The following is a 20850-nucleotide window of genomic DNA, read 5'->3' on the forward strand; positions in this document are numbered from 1 at the left end:
AGAGAAGTACGGGAAAAGAGTATCAAAAGGAGAACGTCAGGATGAAAAAGAAATAGGGGTGGGAATGTCTTATGGTGGACGAAAGATGCATGAGGTGTGATAAAGCGCGCTTGTGTTCTTCCATTTGTAGGGGTGCTATTAATAATCACGAGTAGTCTGCACCTGCATTTATTCTTTTGCTGTGTTAAAATGTGGCTATTCGAATCGGAAATGTAATAATGAGTAAAAGTGAAGTGATAGAGATACTTTGTGCATTGTGGAGAAATTAGCATAGTAATTGTGTTCTAAATGGGGAAAATCCTAATGCTCGCTTATAAATGACTAATGACAATTAGCTTATTCTCATGTAATGCATTGATTTAAATGTGCACAATATTAATGTTCATGTATATGCGTGTTTAATGAAGTTCAATGGTGATTCTTATGTTAGTCGACTTTCAGTAGGCCTCATGTGTATTTCCCTGGCTCTCAGAAATGGGTTGTTGGGAATGTTCATGTGTATGTGGAATCTTTTTCTTTCTCACATTTCTGTTTTAGGTGGAGAAATTCTAGTTAGTTAGAATAATGCTTTTGTTTTAGGAGTTAGGCATAGGGAGGAGAGGAGAGGATACACTTGAACAAGGAGTGTCGATAATGTAAGACAGTGTTCTTTCTCACTGGAGAAGGCCTGGAAATCAAGGTAATCAAGTCAGAGGCTGGGAGTACTGAAACAGAATGGAAATTGCCTACGAGGAGGTGTCCAGCTGGATGAGGCGATAGGATGATGTGAAATGGGTGTGTCCTAGGATTTAGGTGCTGGAATTAGGGACAGTGCCCCGGCGTTGAGTTAAGAGAAGAGATTCGATGGAGGGAGAAGGAGCATCTTAGAATGAGCTCTGTAGCTTTATGCTACTTGACCCATTCATGAATACACTTCTTAGGAAGTCCTCACGCGCTGACACCTTTTCCTGAACTTGCCTGGGGAATGCTAAGTAGGGATGTCAATTTAGTGGTAGTGTAGGGATAGACAAATACTTTTTACTTACAAACCTCCAATGAAGACTAGTCTTGACGTCATTGCCTGTATTCTGATATTGGAATTTGTCATCCTTTGCATGCTTCAGAGATTGAACTTTGCCCATAGGTTTGGCTTTGTATTAGTTCCGATGTATTTCTACAACCTCATGTTGAGGTGTCTGTATGTTCAGCTATTTTTGGCCTTGTAATAAATCAACTAATCTAGAACTTGGAGCCGGTGATTCTGCATAGTCATGAATTATTTGGACTTTGAAATTTGATGCAACAAGTTATTTCTCCCCTCTTCACTCCTAAGCAGGTACAGTCTATCGACCAGGGGTTCCAGAGTATTTCCAGAAAAGGGAACCTGGCTTTATCAGGTGGAATCAAGACTGTGCAGCTGATGGAGAAATCCCTTTCCTCATCACACATTACAGAAAAAAATCTAAAGTGATGTTTTTGCTGTTTTTTAACTGTTATTTTGGAAATGCTTTAAAACCAATGCACTGGCAGAAGGAAAGCCCCTCAAACAAACTGTATATATCACCCCTACTATTTGTATACGTAAAGGACCTGAAAGACTGCTGATTTTATTGGGTGTAATTACTGAAGTTACTGCGCGTGAGTGCCAAATCTATTCACGTCCTCAAAGAAGTCTTTACCTCTGGTTATCGCTCCTCTTGGAAAGTCACGTGTACAAATGCAGTACTTGGGTGACACATTGCAACCTAATAGTGTCCGAGACTTTGGGGCACCACTGATAATAAATGACACATTAACATCCTATTTAAAGAATGAAAAAACAAAGGGGAGGTGCAATCCCTGTACTAAAAAGAGACGAAGGAGGGCTGATGAAGCAGGGGCCACCATTCTGAAAGCATATGGAAGAGTGCCAAACACAAAACAATATGCTGGTGATTAGAGTGCGGGGGTCTGCCACAGGCTCTTGGCAAAGAATTGACTGTGTGATTGTCTTGCGGTTCTGTAATCATAAGTAAGTACATTTGTATTCAACACTTTACAAAACTAACCATCTGAAGGGGTTAAACAACCAAGACCAAGGAGACAGACAACCAATAGGGTGCCCAGAGAGGTGCATTTCAAGCTGGCCACCTTGTTTTTTAGTCTCTCCGAAGGCTTTGGGTAGACCATTCCTCAAGCTCCCATATAAAACAAAGAAAGAATGTAATATCCTTCAGTACAGACAATTCCATCTGTTTTGCATGACACTCCCAAATGGTTATACAGGAAGTAATCATGCACTACCTAAGGCAGTTCACAGTGTTTTAGATTTGCATAATTGACTCTTCAAAACACTTTTCATCTGGACCCCATAGGCCAACTCGAAAATAAATCGGCAACTGCCAAAACCAAATACTTGGGAATTGATATAAGGAGAACCCGCGCTTTCTTCTACCAGCATTACACTGTCGGCTTGGCGTCGAGGCTTTTCACATTTAGAGCGATTGAACGAACTAGAAACATCCTACATTGGTAGGAGTATCAGTGTCAAAGTGAATATCTAATCTCGGTTGTTATTCTCCTCAAATGTTATTCTTTTTGCAAAGCTTGCAGAATCTGACTCTTGCAGACATAATCAAAAATGTTCAAGAGAAGATCTTGCTGTTTATTTGGAAACAAAAGCACTCAAGGGCATATAAGTGAATCAATTTGACTTCAAATATAAAGGGAGGCGTGTTTTTCTGAGATACAGTTTTGCACTGAACTCTCTCCAATGTGTGTTGTTGTCTCCCTTTAATGATTACCAATGTGTCTCGATTTGATTATATGCGGGAGACCACAGTTCCTCCTACCCGCTGTGGTTATCGAAGAGGCTATGGTTCCAGAGAGACCTCCCCAACCCCCCAGGGCCAAATTAAAGGAAAACATGTTTTTTTCTGGTTGGCGGTCCGGCAGTACTCCTCTGAGACCACGTGAAGCTTCATATGAAGTCCCACGGGGCCCAGGGCGGCCATCCCCTTCGATCCGCGGGGTTGCCATGAGACCCACCGTACTGTCTAGGGAGTACCGCTGGAAATAAAACACAATTGTGGGGACTAATATCTTCCTACCAGCTGTGCAGAACCACTTACATCGGGAGATGATGGAAAGCAGTGGCTGCTGTAATGCTGACTTTGCCCCACGGCTCATCGCTCAAAGTTTTTTTCTTTGGATGAATGGTGGCTTGTCCACCATGCATTAGCCATGTACTGTGGACAAAATTTTAGATTTTGAAACATTTAAAATATATTGCTGAGTATCTGAAAAAGATAGATATCATTTCTTGTAAATTCATCGCTGTATCGCACATCCAAAAGCCACCAAGGGAGGCATTTGGCCACTGAAAGACTTAGAAACTTATAAGCCTGAAGGAATCATACATAATGCAGTCCCATGATTGTACAAAACTTGGAAATGCAAGGGCTTCGAGTACACTTAAAAATATATGAACAGTGGAGCCTCTAGGCGTGATTTTTGAGGGGCACATTAGGGGCCACAGAAACAAACTGGTTGGACCATCTACAATGGGAGATCATGACATTTATGTGTATATAGGCTCTGAAAAAGGGGCTACCCAAAACAAGTTTCCCCATTCAGACAGCGATATAAAAAGAAAGCTAAACAGAATTAAACCGAATTGGAGGAAAACTAGATCTTCAATAATAAAAAGTGCTGTTTGTGATTTGGTGTAAATACGTCGCTGCTTTTTGCGAAATTAAGCTCAAACGTTAGTAATATATATTGACAGTCCTGCAGAACTGCAAATTAAAAAAAGAAAGTGTTCCAACTAGCTGAGGCTTCCTTTTTTTCCCCATCGACTGCTTCTTTTCTACGGTGCAAGAAAGCAGATTGACTGGCTGCAACAACAACAGAAATGTTGAAGTGGTCATTTCAAGACTCAGGGACTGAACACCACAACGAGGAGCAGCAAAGGTAGGGCCAGGGGCACTAATGGCCAAGCCAGGGGTAACAGCTGCTCCCCTTCACTACTCCTAACTGACACCAATGTTCATGATTCATGTAGATGCACGTCATGAACTATAGTGTTAATGATCTTGTTATCACTGTTGTGCTCGAGGCCTGTATATTTGGTTTGATGTGACTAGTCAGCCTGATCTGCAAGATTTATTGAATATGAGGAATATCTCTTCTAGCTGAGGTCTGAGGTTATGAGTTCTGTTTAACTATTCATTTCCCAGTCCTTCCCCTTCCATGCAGATACTCATTCATGCTGTGTGACAGATAATTACTGACACTCCTTAGATCTGGAGAGCAGAATGCAGTGAAGGCAGATGTGACGGCAGATGATTCATACATTCTGAAAAACGACCGGGGCCTGAGACGAAATGCAGATGTTTGAACTGCCTGTGCAATGCATGGCTAGTCAGGGAATTTCTTGTAGAAGTGTATGCTGCAACATGCAACCTTTGATGTTATTTTCTTCAGGATTGTTTGTAGGTAAAGTTCCCCTTGCACCAAATTTCAATTTCGGACTGGTTAAGAAGGCAATAGTCTATAGCAATATTCCATGGGTACCCCTTTCAACAGTGCTTTAAGTAGAATAAAAAGGTGAGCCAGCCTCTAAAGGGGGCATGGCCAAAGAAGCATTACTATGAATATTTTACAAAAGAATGGCCTATATAATTAGAACATATCTTAACACACGTGAACTAAAATCCTGCTTCACATATCAGTATTTGAATGTCTCAACATGAGTTTGCTTTTTTTTTTGTATCCAGACATATCAATGATCGTACACCTAAAATAAGCCAGAGCTATTGGCTTTGCCTATGCTTGTTAGCACTATCAGATACATGAGTATAAACAATTATTTTGTTGCAAATATTCAGAATGGAAAATGTTTTAATTCTGAAAATATGAGACAATGAATAAAATATTACCAAGGTCTGTTGAAGAGGTAGTGGTCTTCAGAGTGTCTCAATCACCCCCTCCCCGCCCCCACGTTCCCCTCAGGTATCTTCTTCACACCACTGTCCTCTGTTAGACACTTGTGCCCTATTTCACAACATCTTTCGGAAATCTTCTGTTTGATTACTTCAGGTCTTGTCCTTCCTCTTCATCACATCTTTTCCACTTGTTATTCTGCACATACTTCCTTGTCTCACCTCCCCTATAACAAGCCCTCTTCTCTCACACTCATATACACTTTCTTGCACCTTTTCTTTTCCTTTGGTGCTGTCAAACGTCTATGTATTTCTCCCTCACACATTTCACTTAACATGCTAATTTCATTGAGCACCTATGTGGTGATCCTTCTGTGTGCTATGAAGAGAGTTGTAAAATACAAGTGGTACATTCAATACTACAATTTCTGTACAATTCAAGTCCTCTCCTCCCCTGTTGATATACAAATTTGTGGCCATAACACTAGGGAGTGATGAAATTGTAGTATTGAATGTACCACTTGTATTTTAATTTTTTTTATGTTTTACAACAAATTTTTGTCTGTCTGTTGTATTGTGCAGGTCACAATAGATTGTATTATTAGTTGACATTTTAATTGTTTCTTAGAAATTGTATGATGTATAAATGTAAACTGTTTTTTATTTCTGTTACTTTAATAAATTGATGTGTACCTTACGTTTAGAATTGTATTAGTTCATGATTTTATCGTTGGTTGCTTTAAAGCTAAGGTTTAGCTTATCCTGTATATGTCTCAAGGGAACTCATTTAATTTCTGGGTCCAACACCCCACTTCCCTTGACTAATTCAAGGGGTTCCTCTCTCTTCTTACAATGCTATGAAGAAAGAACAGGAATTGGATGGACATGTCATTTGAACATCTTTTTGGCCCACTGGTAGACCCCAAGAAATCCACACTGTCTTCAACCTCGACTCTCGACATACTGGACCCCAGCTCGCTTTGCGACCCTAGGAGTGAGGGAAAATGACCGATGCTGGAACTGCGACAGGGAGCAGGGGGACCTGGCGCACCTCATCTTCCACTGCATAAAGGTCAAAAAATTCTGGAAAAAAGTATTTGCCTTCATAAATAAAGCCTTAAGCTGCACAATAAAAGAAGAGTTTGCCTCACTCACCACCGCATTCATAACTGTGGTTATTGACACATAACACGACAGACACCTCCTAGATTTCCTCCTAACGGCAGCAGTCAAGATAGTAATCACCAAGTGGAAAGACACCTCCAAAGCCATCTTCAGGGGTTGGATCAACTGGGTGACATACCTGAGGGGAGTCGACATCACAGCTTTACAAAGCACACCATGGAGAAATCTCAACAGGGAGATGTCGGTGTTGCAAAGTCATCCTGTGCCCTGGGCACCCCCCCCCCCAACTTTTTGCTGACTGGAGCTGGTGGGAACTAACTCCGACTGACCCTGGGCTCTGTTTAACCAGGCCCAGGGCCAGTGCCAAACTAAAAGGAACACATTAGAATACAGTTAAGATGGCCAACATACACTAGGGTACACTATGGTATGGTGGGGGACCCCTGTAATTGGCATGACCTAGCCCATAAGCCCCTAGAATGTAATAGGTCAGGGGATTGAAACTACCTAGAAGTCTCCAGTATACTGGGGCATGGCAGTTTAGAGGCCAGCAGATTTCCTGCACTAGCATGTGTGCAGTGCTGAAGCCTGAGGTCAGTTAAAAAGCAGCACTGGTGGCCAGGACAGCTTTTAAACCTTAAATTGTGCCAACACTCGACTTTGAGGGTAGGGGCCCTTACAAATGAAAAACCTACCATGTTTTTGCATATTAGAGACCCCCAGGGTCACCGCTATGTATCCCGGGGTGGGGGGTCAGTTATCTATAAGGAGCGCCCTTATAAAATGAGTTTTTATATGCCTGGATAAAGTAAAATTTTCCATTTCACTCCCCACATGGTATTAAAGAGCGGCTCAAATTCGACTTTGATGCTAGAGTAATTGGGTAAGGATGATCTGCAATATTTCGGCAGATTCAGAAACCTTGAAGTCTCCCCTAGTTGCACAGGGGGTGGGGGTCCTGTAGAAATTAGGGAAATACTTATAGAATATGTTTTTATAAGCCCGGGTGCTAGAAAACTGGCCCAAGTAATTTTCCCCATTGCAAACCCCATGGCCCATAGGTTAACATGGTAGGAAGTTATTGATAAATACATTTTGATAGGAGAGGACTTGCCGGACCATTCAAAGAATTCCCAGAATAGTAGTAGTAAACCCAACAACATTATATTGTTGAATTTCTCCTAAAGTGTACATACGAGAAGTTATAAGACCATTCAAAGACTTCCCAGAATGGTAGTAGTAAACCCAACAATATTATACTGTTGAATTTCTCATAAAGTGTACATACGAGAAGTTATAAGACTTTCTTGTTTGTAAGTCCAAATTCAGCCTTCCAGTGGTTTGCCCTGATTGGTCAGAATTAAGTGGATTAGTCAGGCTACTTTGAAGAGTTGATAAGGAACCCCTCGGGTCAATCACTCTGCTGGGAGGGCAGTGTGCTGGTCTATAGGAATGCCAGGCCAGGGGGTAGAGTCTTAACCATCCTCTTCAAAGGCAGAGGGGAGGCCTGGGTTCCAGTTTCACTCTGACAGTCTTGACCCAGAGTCAGGGCCTGGCTTAAGGAAGGGATGTGCAGATGGTAGTGGGAGAGTTCATGGAAATAAGCCATCCCAGGGGGTGTGTTTAGCCAGCTCTTACCTCCTTGCTGGAAAATCAGCCATTATGGATTTGGAAGAATGATGCACTCTGGAACAAACTAATGCCACACTCTACAAGATGTGGTCATAACTATGAAGAGTTGCCCTGCTTTCATTGGTCAGCAGTGACCTGGTGCTTGACTCAGAGAATTTTGAATAAGATCTGAGAGGGGCAGAGCCCTCCAGATCTGCTGCTTGAAACTTACTGAAGCAAGAAGTGCCCTGCTGAAAAGATTTTGCTGTGCAAGGAACTCTAAGGTCTGACCTCTGAAGACTGCATCATGTGAAACTGCAGCCCTGTGGATTACCTTGCTGCCAAAGGATTGAAGAGTTGAACTCCCTGCAAGCTATAAGTTAACAGAGCTCACCTGGACAGCCCCAGAAAGAATTCAAAGCCTGGAGTACCAGTGGATTTGTAAGGGTTTTGTTCAAGTGGATTGCGGAATTGAAGTTTCACACTTTCAAGGACCCTCTTGGAGATAATGAATACTTTTCTAAGACCTATGCTGAGTCCTATCATGTGTTAGTGGCCTTATTGCCAGTGGCAGACCTACATTTGCCCCTGCCAATAACCTACTTTCCAAAAGTGGGCAACCATGGACCAATTCCTAGTACCCTACCAGCCCCCATGAAAAGGACCAGCTCAAAGACAATCAGAGGTCCCACCTTCGCAGAAACCACTAGAGCAGGACACCCCTCCACCTCTTAACTCTTCACTCTTCCCCCCTCTATCTTCTCACGTCAGAGTAGACGGCTGGACAGGGGGCCGGTCAGGCATTTGACTCGTTTCACTCCGACTAGACTGACGGTTACCCCTAGCACAAGCGCCAATGAGTATATGTTTTATGTTATATGTTGTACGGAAGAGAGCAGGGACGCTCAGGCTTATATGCCCCATGGAAAAACTATACAACCAGCAGCTAAGCCACGTGGGCTAAGACTCCTGTATGAACAAAAGCGATAAGCAATACATGTTACTTGTCATATATTGTAAATGTGAAATATACCAATAAAAATATATATATAAAAAAAGACCCATTTTAGTGTCCGTTTTTAATTACTGCAGGACCGGGCCCACCAAGGCTTTGCCTTCAGAAGTGCCTCTGTAACAAATTTTATTGGAAACCTTTGCAGTGAAATGCACCATTTGACCCCATGTGCCGCAAAAAAATGCAGTGGGAGAATTCTCAAGTTCCCCTTTGAAGGAGTCGAGCTTAATCGCTTTGTTTACTCACATGGGGCCAGTTGGCCAGGCCATTTATGCCATTCTGATCCAATGATGAGGTGGGTTTTAACTAGCAAATAAAAGCTGTCATGTTTAATCTCCGCCTGCTGATTTTCATATAACACCTAAGTCTCTAGGATAGCATTCATTTTTACTATATCATGCGTCCTGGAAGCTGCCAGTTTAGTTGTAGAAGCCTGCCAATTTAGCAAGCAAACCTGCCAGTGTTTCATATGCAAATATTTTACTGACGATAAACCATATCTGCAGCATGATATACTGCTGTATCAAGAGTGTCCAGTGTAGCTGCACGAGAGCGACACCCATGAGAGATATTCTGGATATCATTGATAATGCCAATGACTTTAATAAACATAAATATATATATATAAATACGTCTTATGTCTTATGTGGCTATTTCCACAAAATCTAACATGGATTTGCCCCTGCTGGACTTCACTGGCTAACTATGGCCTCTACTGACCAGTGGTCTTATGGGATTCAGAAGCCACCAAGTTTTCTGCATAGTTACAGATTTACTACACTTGTCACTTAATCTATCAGCCTCTGTATGATATGTAGATTTTAACAAACAAAATGTTTATACTTCACACGGATCTGAAGTTACTGAAAATGCTCCCACATCTATTGCCGCACAGTGGCAGGTCACCTTTCAGTTACTGGCTGCTGTAAGGTTTTAATCTGATACTTAATGAGGTGAAGCCATTGCCCAGACAATGATAACATATAAAAAATGACAAAATAATGACATTATACTGCCACAAAATGTGCCGCATTATGCAGTGTAATCTGTCTTGTCTTGCCGCATAATTTAGTCAACTGTGCTCCATACTTTGGTCCTTCCCTGTGACATAACTCCAGTGGCTCTGTCTATACTCCTTTACGTGGCTGTAAGGATATAAAGGCTTCCGTCACATTATCAGCGTATGGTCACGGTGCCTACGGATAAGGTGAAGAATGGCTATCTGCCAACTTTGATGCTCCTGTCTTAGTGAATTTGTATTCCGTTGTAGCAGCCAGACTCCATTAAATCACGGAAGAGCTGAGTAACGTACCTAATTGAGCTTTCAGAAGGACATGCATTTTCGTATTTGTAAATTGCTAAATAAATTGGTTTTTAGTCCCCAAGGTTAGTAATAGAGTGTATAAGGCTGTAAGTTGTTCTACATTTGGCTACGAGCAGGTTAATGACAAATAATAACTCAACATAAGATGAGTAAGGGTTTGCATAAATCCTGACACCCCCCCCCCCCCCCCCCCCCTCCACAAACATGAGCCATAACAAAGGTGCAGGACTAGACAGGCATTTTGCCGGGCAGTCCCTCCCCCATGTAGGCCGCTTCCGGTGCTTGTCCCTTTCCCCAGCTCCCACTGTAAATCCAGCAGCAGGCATGGGGAGGCTTCAAGAGAGAAAGAGAGGGAGGGTGAAAGTAGAGAGAAAGTGATCAGAGAGGAAGAAAGAGAGGAGAGAAGAGAAGGAGAGGGAGAATGGATGGATGGAAAGAGAGAGATTGCATGAGGAGACGAGGGCGCGGGGACGGTGGTTTGAGTATTTTTGCCAGGGCTGCTTTTGGTTCCCTAGCACGGCCCTGCAGCTCGTTTTGCCTTTCGTCTGTTTGCAGCCCGACGCGCAGCATCTTGTACAGGGAGCACGGGTGGCACCTTGCCTAGTGCTCGGGCTCGCGGGAGCCCAGGCTCGTGCTCTTGGCAGCCCCGCGGTAACCTGACAGGCGGCCGTCAATAGGTGAATCACCCGACGCATAATCGGCGTGATTACCACCTTGTACTCATTATGCACAGCGCACTGCTCACATTCAGGCTGCACACAGGGAGCCTTTCTGCAGTTGTCATTCCCTCCCTCCTCTCGCGCCTTGTTTTTCCACATACCTCACGCCAACACAACCTCTGCACATCCGCCGTCCAACCGGGCTACCTGCACAGCGCCTCATCCGCTGCCTGGTGCTGAGCAAGCAGAACATACACCCAGGGAATGGAACCCAGGCTCGCTGTGCGGAGCATCAGAAAACATACAATTAATCCTCCGATTACAGGCCAATTGCTAATCTGGTTTATTTTAACCAGATGTAACAATTAACCAAATGACCCATAATGTTGCAGTGCTGAGCCCAGCTCTGGTTTGTGTGCTCCTGCTGTGCGTAAAGTGAATTCACTTAACCCGATATTTCTCTGAGTTAGAGCTTGATTTTAAGACAGTAGAACATAGAAACAGTGAACAGGGGTTTCCTGTCTAAAATAATGCAGAAACGTGGACAAATGTCGGGTTAAAAAATTGACTTTACACACTGCAAGCGCATAAAAACAAGTCAGCCAATCATTATATGGCCCTGATGTCCATGTTTAAATGGTATACAAGTGATTAAGCAGAGAGTAACAGTCAGTTGACCGTGAAACTGGCAGTGATGAGAATGTGGTACCCACATGGTGTGAAGGAACTAAAGATTACAATAGCAGGAAGCTTGAAAGAAATGAAAGACCTCAACTGATATAGGAAAAACCATCAAAACACACAAGAAAACAGCATTTCTTATTTAGAGAAATCCCTGAAGTTAAAACTGAGTCTAAATGTCGGAATGTCTGAATCTAAAATGTTTCAGACATGCAGTATTATAGAACTGTGGGAAGGGGATATTATTTATTATTAACATTTCTTGGGCGCAAATGAATCATCCTTGAGAAGGTCTCTCGGCGGTGGTGCATCCAGCAGAGGTCAGAATAAAATTAGCAGAAATTATAATATAAAAGAGACAGGTTTTCAGGGATTTTTTGAACGAAACTAAGACAGAGAACGCACACAGATGCAGGGGTAACTGGTTCCAATGTTTGGGGGCAGAAAAGGAAAGGCCCCCATGCAGGGGTAACTGGTTCCAATGTTTGGGGGCAGAAAAGGAAAGGCCCCCATGCCTGGCCATCCAAATACAACATGGAAACAGTTGGGGTTGCTCGCTAGATCTACGAATACATGTGGGAACATAGGGTTGCACCTTAATTTGCAGGTGATGTGGACCACTTCCGTGGACCACTCTACATAACAGACAAGGGAACTTAAAAATGGTGCGCTTAATACAGGGAGCCAACGCAGGGATCTGAGCATGGGTTCTGAGGGGTCTGGAGGAGGCAGCTTACAGACCAGGCAGGCATCGTGTTCTGCACAATTTAGAGCTTGGCAAAGAGACCTTCATTTATTGCTAACATTAAAGCGTTACCATAATCTAGGCAACTAACAATGAGAGCCTAGGCAAGGGATTTCCTGGTCTGTAAGGGTAACCATTTTAAGGCTTTCCTGAGAAGGCGCATCAGATCAAAGATCAGTGATTGCGTTAACATATTCTTATAGAGAGAGGTTCTCATTGATCCAGACTCCCAGATTCCTGACTAACTTTTTTGGGGTAGGGAACAGCCCCAATTCTGAGGGCCACCAGTTACTGGACCAAAGGGAGTGCGCTTTCCCAGAAAGTAAATCTCAGTTTTACTGTCATTCAGTTGAAAAGAGTTAGAAGACATCCAGGAGGCAATCTTTCCCGTACATTCCCTGAATCTTAGTTTGGTAGACTCTGGGTTTGACCCCATAGTGATGATAAATTGTGTGTTATCCACATAAGAGATTGCATCAATACCACGTGATTTTATCACTTTAGCCAGGGGGGACACATATGTTTAAAAGGGTTGGGCTTACAGATGAGCCCTGTGGAACACCCCGTCACAGGCCATAGTTCTGGAGTTTAAGTGATCTACCTGCAACAAATGGGTATGTTCCATCAGAAAACTAGTCAGCCATTCTAGGGCTTTGCCCCCGACACCAATCTCCCCAATCTATGGCTTAGAGTCACATGCAAGATGGTATCAAAAGCTGTACATAGCTCTAGTAAAACCAGCATAGCTGGGCACCCTACATCCAGAGTAAGTCTGATCGAATCCAGAACCTCCACTAGTGCCGTTTCATTGCAATAGGTAAATCGGAGACCTGACTGGGAAGGGTCTAACAAAGAATAGGTTTTCAGAAAGGATAGAAGCTGTTGGTTTTCTAGAGTCTCCATAAACTTTCCAAGAAATTGGAGTAGCGATATTGGTCTGTAACTTGCCAACCGTTGTGGATCTGTGTTTTTTTTAATTATAATAGGTCTAACAAGCTCTTCCAGTGTACTGGAATAGTTTCCATGCTCAGAGAAAGATTGAACAGGTCTCTTATGGTGGGGAGTAGGGCTGGGGCCAGGGTGGCCATAATATATGGCAGTGCAGGATCCTCAGGAGAACGTGACTTGATCCTGAAGATCAGAGTCTGCACATGATCCAGGAACCATGATCAAAAGCTTCCCAAAGTATCAGATAGGTAGAAAGATAGGAGCTGGGTAAGATCTGCATGTAAGGCTCCCCAACATTTAAGAAGGTTCTTATAAATTTTAAATATCTTTTCTTCAAAATGATTTGCGAGCTCATCGCAGAGAGCCTGAGAGGCTGGGATTGGTGAGGTGCAGGTTGACAGATTAGTGAAATCCTTCAGAATCTTTTATAGTTTTATAGAGGAGCATTTGAGTTACATGCCCTAGGATTTTTGGCGTCTCCTTAGACAAGGTGCTTACAGACTAAGTAGACTAAGAACTTTGAGCACTTTTGACACTACCATTCAGTGCCAAAGTGCTGTGCTTGTCATATACATACTGGTGATTGGTGTATACATGATTAGCTGATTTGAATTAGCTGTACGTCTCTTGTCCAAGGATATAACAAAAATCCAAGAGCATGTAACTCAAATGTTACTCTATAAAACTATAAAAGATTCTGAAGGATTTCACTAATCGGCCAACCTGGACCTCACCAATCTCAGCCATAGATGAGCAGAAAACCAGGCAACAAATGCAAAAGGTCGAGAGAAAGCACCCTAGAAAGTTTCACTTGAAACAGTTCTTTAGTCAAATTTGCCGAATTATTTATCCTATCTAATATGTGAGTCTTCCATGCTTCTTTAATATTTTTATGATAGACTCCTAATGCAGTTTAATCATTTGTTTTATCCTCAGTGGATTTTGTGATTCTCCATTTTCGTTCCAGCTTTCTGCAGGCTGTTTTCTCCTTTTTTAGAGAGTCTGAGAACCATGGAGAGGTTAGTGTCTTTGATTTAGTATTGCTAAATTTTGGAGTGGGCAATAGAATCTAGTGTGTGAGTTAAAGCTCGTTCAAGGTAATTCAAAGCCATATTTAGATATGTATGGCCCCTCAAAGGAGGCGGGGAGAAGGCTGACATGCGTGACAAGAGTGCCACCTTCCTCCATGGTCTAGCCAGCCTTGGAGCTGTTACCATAGAGTCCAAGCGTTTCTCCCTATTAACATAAAAATGAATAAAGGAGTGGCCTGTCCCTTTTTGTGGAGTGGGTGGGGCAAGCTACCCTTACCTTAGTTGAGTTAGTAAATATTAGGTCTGGCCTGTGTGCGGCTGTGTGTGAGGGGCCTGTCACCTTTCATGAAGGCCCAAAGATTCTACGTCAGAATGCAAGCGTATTGTGTCTGAATTGGATAACTTCCGCATGATGTTTAGTATTGTCTACTGGAATAAAACTGTCGGCAGCCAGAATGTGTGGCAGCAGGTACTCCATCAGCTTTGTACAAAACATTTTTTGGAACCAGAGGGACAATTGACTAAGGTGCCTTTCCAAGTTATTTTAGAAAGTGTTTCCAGTTTAAAAATAATAATCATCTGGACCCAGTCATCAAGAATGTAATAATGTGATTTTCACTGTATTGCGCAAGGCAAGGGCCATGTCCCCGCTGGTTTTATATTGTCTGTAGAGTCGGGTTAGACTGTAGTCCTTGGGAAATGCTATGGAGATCCAGGGAAGCACATCTGAATTTAGCCAAGCTGAAGTTAGCCAGAAGGTCCCATAATTCCAGGGCATGTTTTGGAATGGAGCATGCGTTGAGGTAGATACCAAGTAACTGAGTGAGTTGAGGGAGCTGTGAGCTAGCAGAGTTGGGAGTTATTCGCTCTGTTGCATAGTCTGTATTAGAAGGTCTCTTCCTGTGGATGCTATTGTTTAAAGGGTTTCATTTTTTCTAATGGGTAGTGGGAAGGAACAATAAGTTACATATTCACAGGTGTGAGGGACATCATGTTCTAAAAGTAATGTCATAGTGCAAAATAATAGTCTGGAGACACGAGCTTGAGTGGCTTCTTCTCTAATGTTTCTGAGATCCACACTTGAATAAGATGTAGGAGACAATTTCTTACTATTTTAAAGTGCGAGAGGCAGAGATGGGCGCAGACGGGCTTGCCTCCACCGCGATATTCCTGACATAGGCTTCAGCATGCCTAGGAAGGCAGAATTCTATGAACTAGACCACCCACAGTCGTAAAATGGAGACCTCTGGCGTCAATCTAAGTCTCTGCTTTAAAGGTTGACTTCCCTCCGCACAACTGGCACACGTCTTGATGGACAAGGGAAAAACCAGGCAAATGCGAGTTGTTGCTGCTGCTACAGATAGTGATTGCTAAGTAGCCCGTGTTTAATCACATATAAACTTGTGTCATCCGAAAGCCTAATTACTTTGACTCTGTGCGGGGGAACTGACAAAGTGCTTATGTGCCAACCAAGTAAGCCAGATGCCCCGGTGCATGAAGAAGCCAACATACAGCCAGGGAAATAAAATGCAATTCGACGAGTAAAACAATAATTTATAACTTGAACATAGTAAAACTGAGCAGGATTAAAGCATACATCAAAAAGGCATAAGAGACCTGTGAGGTACAGGATAGATCATTAGATGTGCTCTCTCCAGAATCAGTAATCGTCAACAGAATCAAGGAAAGGAAAGACAAAATGATGTGCTTACCTTCTCTGCTGACTGAGACGTCCCAAAGAAAATGGGGATGAAGGCCAGCCAGACAATGCAGGTTGTGTACATGGTGAAGCCAATGGGCTTTGCCTCGTTGAAGGTTTCTGGGACCCCACGGGTCTTGATGGCATACACAGTGCAGGTCACCATGAGAACCATACTGTAGCCCAGCAAACAGATCAAGGACAGGTCAGAAATATCACACTTGAGGACCCCCTGAGCAAAACGTGGGTCCGCAGTCCGTTGATCCTCATAAATGACAACAGAGTGGGAAGGATCCACAATGAACCAGATGCAGACCCCCATGAGTTGTAAGGAGATAAGGCTGAAAGTGATGACCAGCTGAGAGGCAGGGCTGATGAAGCGTGGGGCACTCACTGACTTCTTGCCCTGCTCAAAGATGCGGTAGATGCGGTTGGTTTTGGTCAGTAAGGCGGCGTAGCTGATGCTCATGCCCAGGCCCAAGAAGATGCGCCGCAGGGAGCAGATCCCTTTGTCCGGCTCTGCAATCATTAGGAAGGTGGTTGCATAGCAGAGGAAGATGCCGGTGAGCAGCACATAGCTCAGCTCCCGCCCCGAAGCTTTGACGATGGGCGTGTCATTGTAGCGTACGAAGGTCACTATAACAAAGAGAGTGGCAATGATCCCCATGATAGCAATGAAGACTGGCACCACCGCCCAGGGCGAACTCCACTCCAGCTTGACGATGGGAATGAAGAGGCAGGCAGTGTGGTTCTCATTTGGGCGCATGCCAGTGGAACACACCTTGCAGGAGTAGCGATCTGCCAGATACTGGTAGCCAATACACGGGTCACAGTGCCAGCAGCAGGGCATTCCCTTAACATACTTTTTGCGCTCACCAGGTCGACATGGCTGACTGCAGATGGAAGTGGGGACCTGGCGCATACCACCTCCAGGCCAGCTCATACGGTCAAGCTAGGGAAAAAAAGCAGAAATGAGAGAAGGAACAGTAACAAACACTAAAAAAAAAGTGAAGATCATTAAAGAGGTTTCTGACCATGCAGCTGTTCAATAGGAAGTTCTTGGTTTGGTGTTTTCTAATTGGATTTCTATCTGCCTCATTAACCAACCAATGAATGGACAATACTCCATCGTTAGCACAAAAATTACCCCCTCGTACACACTCTCTTAGTGCTTGATTGTGTGACCCGGGCCATGTCCTAGGGCATCCATGTGCACTTGGGAACTCACCACGTTCAGCGGTCCATCAAAGGATGAAGGACAACATAATCATGTGGTCCTATTAGATACAAGACCTTATTAAAGCATATCAGTCAGTGCTTAGCAGATTGTCATTAGCAGCCATCACAGTCAACGCTCCATTAAAATATCTTATCCATGTCCCACAAGAGAAATAAGACCCGTGGTCTCCCCCACATGCAAATCTCCACCCAAACATCTCTGTCAGGCTCCGATTCATGTTTGCTGGTGCCCATAGCACTCATTACTCCATAAATGGAGTTCCATTCTCTACAAGCAACACCATTTATTCATGTGCATCACATGCAAGCATCAATTATAAAAATCTCAGCAGTCCCTTAGAAGGAGCACGAGATCATGGACTTCCAACACATTCAAGAATCCATTACAGCGTCTCAGCCAAGCCCTGGCACTTGTGACTTAGCACCCGATGCTCCATCAAACACACTCAACTCTGCTTTAGGAGAAATGAGCGGTCATGGGAGTTCATTACAAGCAAGGCTCCAGCAGAGGATGTCAGCTGAGCCAAGAAGGACTATATGGTAAGCAATTATCCCATGCAGTAGTACATCAATGGACACCCAGATACCCTTAAAAAAGGCCACTCACTTCTGTGCCTCAAATGAGACACTCCTCCTAAGGGGAGACTCACAGAGCCTTTCAATACCAGCCCAAGGCTTTGACCCTGAGCCAGGGAGACGGATCCGCACCCTCTGCCGTCAACAAATACTGGGCCAGGGGAATGAGCTGTAGATCTCTGTCCAGGTCTGAGGGAGTAAGAGCTAGTTCTCACCCTGTGTGGAAACTATGATCCGCATCCCTCAACATGAAGGAAGCGCTCAGTCTTTGCTCTGTGCATGGGCTGCCAAAAGGTCCTCACTTTACCCTTTGGAGGAGAACCCTCACTAGCCTTCAATTTAATGGAGAGGCTCATCTACGGATTCAAACCATGGCCGGGGAGGAAGGACAGGTTCAGTTTTAGTCTCTAAACCTGATCTGTCAGAGAAGATGGGCTCTGCTTTGTAAGGACTACTGCCTCCTGGGCCCACTGTCACACCCCCGGCATCACCTGGCTGCTTTCTTGGAGGGTGCGCATGATGACACATGGCGGATGTAAAAGCTAGAGCCTGCCCTTCTTATCCACTGGGAATTTCTCTGGATGGCACATCCTTACATTTTTTTTGACTTAGATTTTGCCCCACATTTTACACATTTTAGTAACTGTCATGTTAATTACACCAACGGAGTATTTCAAATATGAATTCATAATAAACTATTATAGGTGTTATTGATATTCACTTTGTGGTAAGACGTCCTTAATCACCCTTAACTTTACAAATTTTACAGAATTTAATTATGCAAAAACCTCAAAATTCACGGGTCCTTAAGAGCATATTGAAGCACAATTAATAATAACACTTGAGGGATGATAGCAATGAAAACCCATCAAAAACAGTACAGGCACAAATAAAAAGCACCCTCTAGCACTAACATGCTACATTCACAGATACATTCAGAACATGTTTTCAAGTTTCAGTTTTTCAAAAAGTTGAGCTCATTTTCTTTCAGTGTGCGCAGTGCCCCCATTCCAGGAGGCGTGTGACGTCACAGCCCTCACCCAGTCCCCAATACAACGTCAACCTTTTCTTTTCCAGTGACGTAGAGTGGTCCTTTTCACAAGGGTGAGGCTTTGGTATTCCAAAGTAGTGTAGCTCACTATACGTTAAAAACTTCAGGCATCATTTAAGATAATAGTAAATCTAGGCCTTTTCTTTTACAGTGCTTCTTTAGAGGGGATGCAGCCAGAGAGCTTGGGATGACGTTCTCTTTTGGAGCATGGTTAAGACTGATGTGCACAATATGAGTGTCCTTTTTAAATAACACAGACAAACTAAAATGATGGACTGGAATGCTACCAGAACAATTTACGTGGGTTTACATGGGTTAACATACGCATTTTCTCCAGTTTTCGATAAAAGCAGCTCATCAAACACAATCTAACTATTATGAACAACAGGTGGGTTTCGATAGCATGGCTCAATGGGTTTATGTTACTCTCAATGTCTATGGTGTATGTTACTGTTACAGTCTCAGCCTCATGACTGGAGCTGGGTGAATCTTCTCCTTTCTTTTCATTTTCATTTCCATTTTCTTTTCATTTCCTTTCTTTTCATTAAATTGTAATGGAAATCCGAGAATCTAATTTGTCTCACTCTAATTGATTTCACAATACGCAGCCATTGTGAACCAGTGCTTTTTCTGTCTTTCAATCAGTTTTACTAACAGATATTCTTCAAGTAAAAACAGATGGGATTCGTTTTAAAGTTGTGCCTACCAGACAGCTCAAGCTGTCATGCTGCAAACACGCATTGTGGGCTTACCAGTTACTTACACTGGCCTTACAGCCTGCTCAGAGCTTCTGTTGGTTGGCTTTATTGCAACTCTCCTTTGTTTGCTTCTTATTCAGTGGCTTGACTTACTCTTCTTGTGTTTGTCCCTCACCTGAAGTACCTCCTCTTCACAATGTTTTAGATTGGCTGACGTGTTTGATCACGGCTGTCTTTTAGGGACCTACTTTTTTTCTTTTTGGTTAAGCACTCTCTGAGAGTGCATGTATTTTCCGGCTCTGTTCTTTATGTGCTTTGGGTGCACCCAACCAAGTATCCTCCCCCATGCTCTGTGTGTCTCTCCCTCATGTGCTGCTCGCTCTCAAATGCTTTTTTGATCTGCAAATCTCCATCGCCTCGGCACAGCATGTTGCTCTCTCCTAGTGAGTTTCCCATGCTTTTTCACCAGACTTTATTTTCATTTTACCCCCTCATCCACGTCCCTCAAAATGCTCGCCCGCCTGCTCCTCCAATCACCACAACCTGCGGTTCTTTTTTAAAATATCTTTAAAACATTTTTGCAAGGCAAGGTAGCAGTACCTGTGGAGCGGCGTGGGTTAGGGGATAAAACAACAAATATAGTCTGGTGGAAAAAAATGGGGAAAAGTAACACACGAGGCAGAAATCAATGCCTTCACGGCTAAAGGCCTTATTACGACTACGGTGGACCGGCTATTTTGACTTTGGCATTCTCGGAGTGGGGCTGCGGCGTGGCTGCCCCGCTCCGAAGACTGCCAAATCAAAATAAGGCTCTAAGGGCCTGATGTAGGTCACCAAATACCGGTCGGTAACGGACAAATTCAGCCGTTACCGACCGGTATTTGGTGATTGAGATGTAGGGGCCATTATTTTACAGAATCGGTAAATTTACCGAATCGGTTAATTTACCGATTCTGTAAAATACCGAATCGGTAATTTTACCGATTCGGGAAATCCCAGATGTAGGTAGCACTGTTTACAGTGCTACAGGCCTTCAGAATTCGGTATTTTATCACCCAATACAATTGGGTGGTAAAAGACCGAATTCAGGTGTACATGCACATCTGTGCATGCACACCTGTGCCATGTGACACACAGACATGCCCTTAGGGCATGTATGTGTGCCACATGGCACACAAGCCTGGAATTGGGGTGCTACAGAGTGTCAAAGTGACACCCCGTTCACCCTTGCAGGATTCGATATTTACCGATTCGGTAAATACCGAATCAGTATTTCCCATTGATTCCTATGGGCTTCAAGGGCCATAGTAATCAATAGGAAATACCCATTCGGTATTTACGGAATTGGTAAATACTGAATCTTACAGATTCGGTAATTCTAAAATAAGAATTACCTACATCTGCCCCCTTCCTATTTACCTACTCTTAAATACCGAATCGGTATGATTCGGTATTTAAGAGTAGGTAAATAGGAATTACCTACATCGGGCCATAAATGTTATGTGACTGTTCAATAAAATGACTAACTGCTGCCGTCTCCTCCACCT

The 20850-nt window shown here is 43.4% G+C and overlaps 1 protein-coding gene across 1 annotated transcript in view; it reads right to left on the reverse strand.

The window, feature by feature from the left end:
- Positions 1-20850, reverse strand: part of GRM4 (glutamate metabotropic receptor 4) — a 1245640-nt gene that overhangs the window by 186337 nt on the left and 1038453 nt on the right. The window contains exon 9 of the mRNA XM_086923193.1: positions 15753-16691. Within this exon, the coding sequence (XP_086779319.1) occupies positions 15753-16691 (939 nt within the window). The remainder of the gene's footprint in view (positions 1-15752; positions 16692-20850) is intronic.

The sequence above is a fragment of the Lissotriton vulgaris genome, chromosome 5 (genome assembly GCF_964263255.1).
Source record: "Lissotriton vulgaris chromosome 5, aLisVul1.2, whole genome shotgun sequence".
In the NCBI taxonomy this organism is placed as follows: Eukaryota; Metazoa; Chordata; class Amphibia; order Caudata; family Salamandridae; genus Lissotriton; species Lissotriton vulgaris.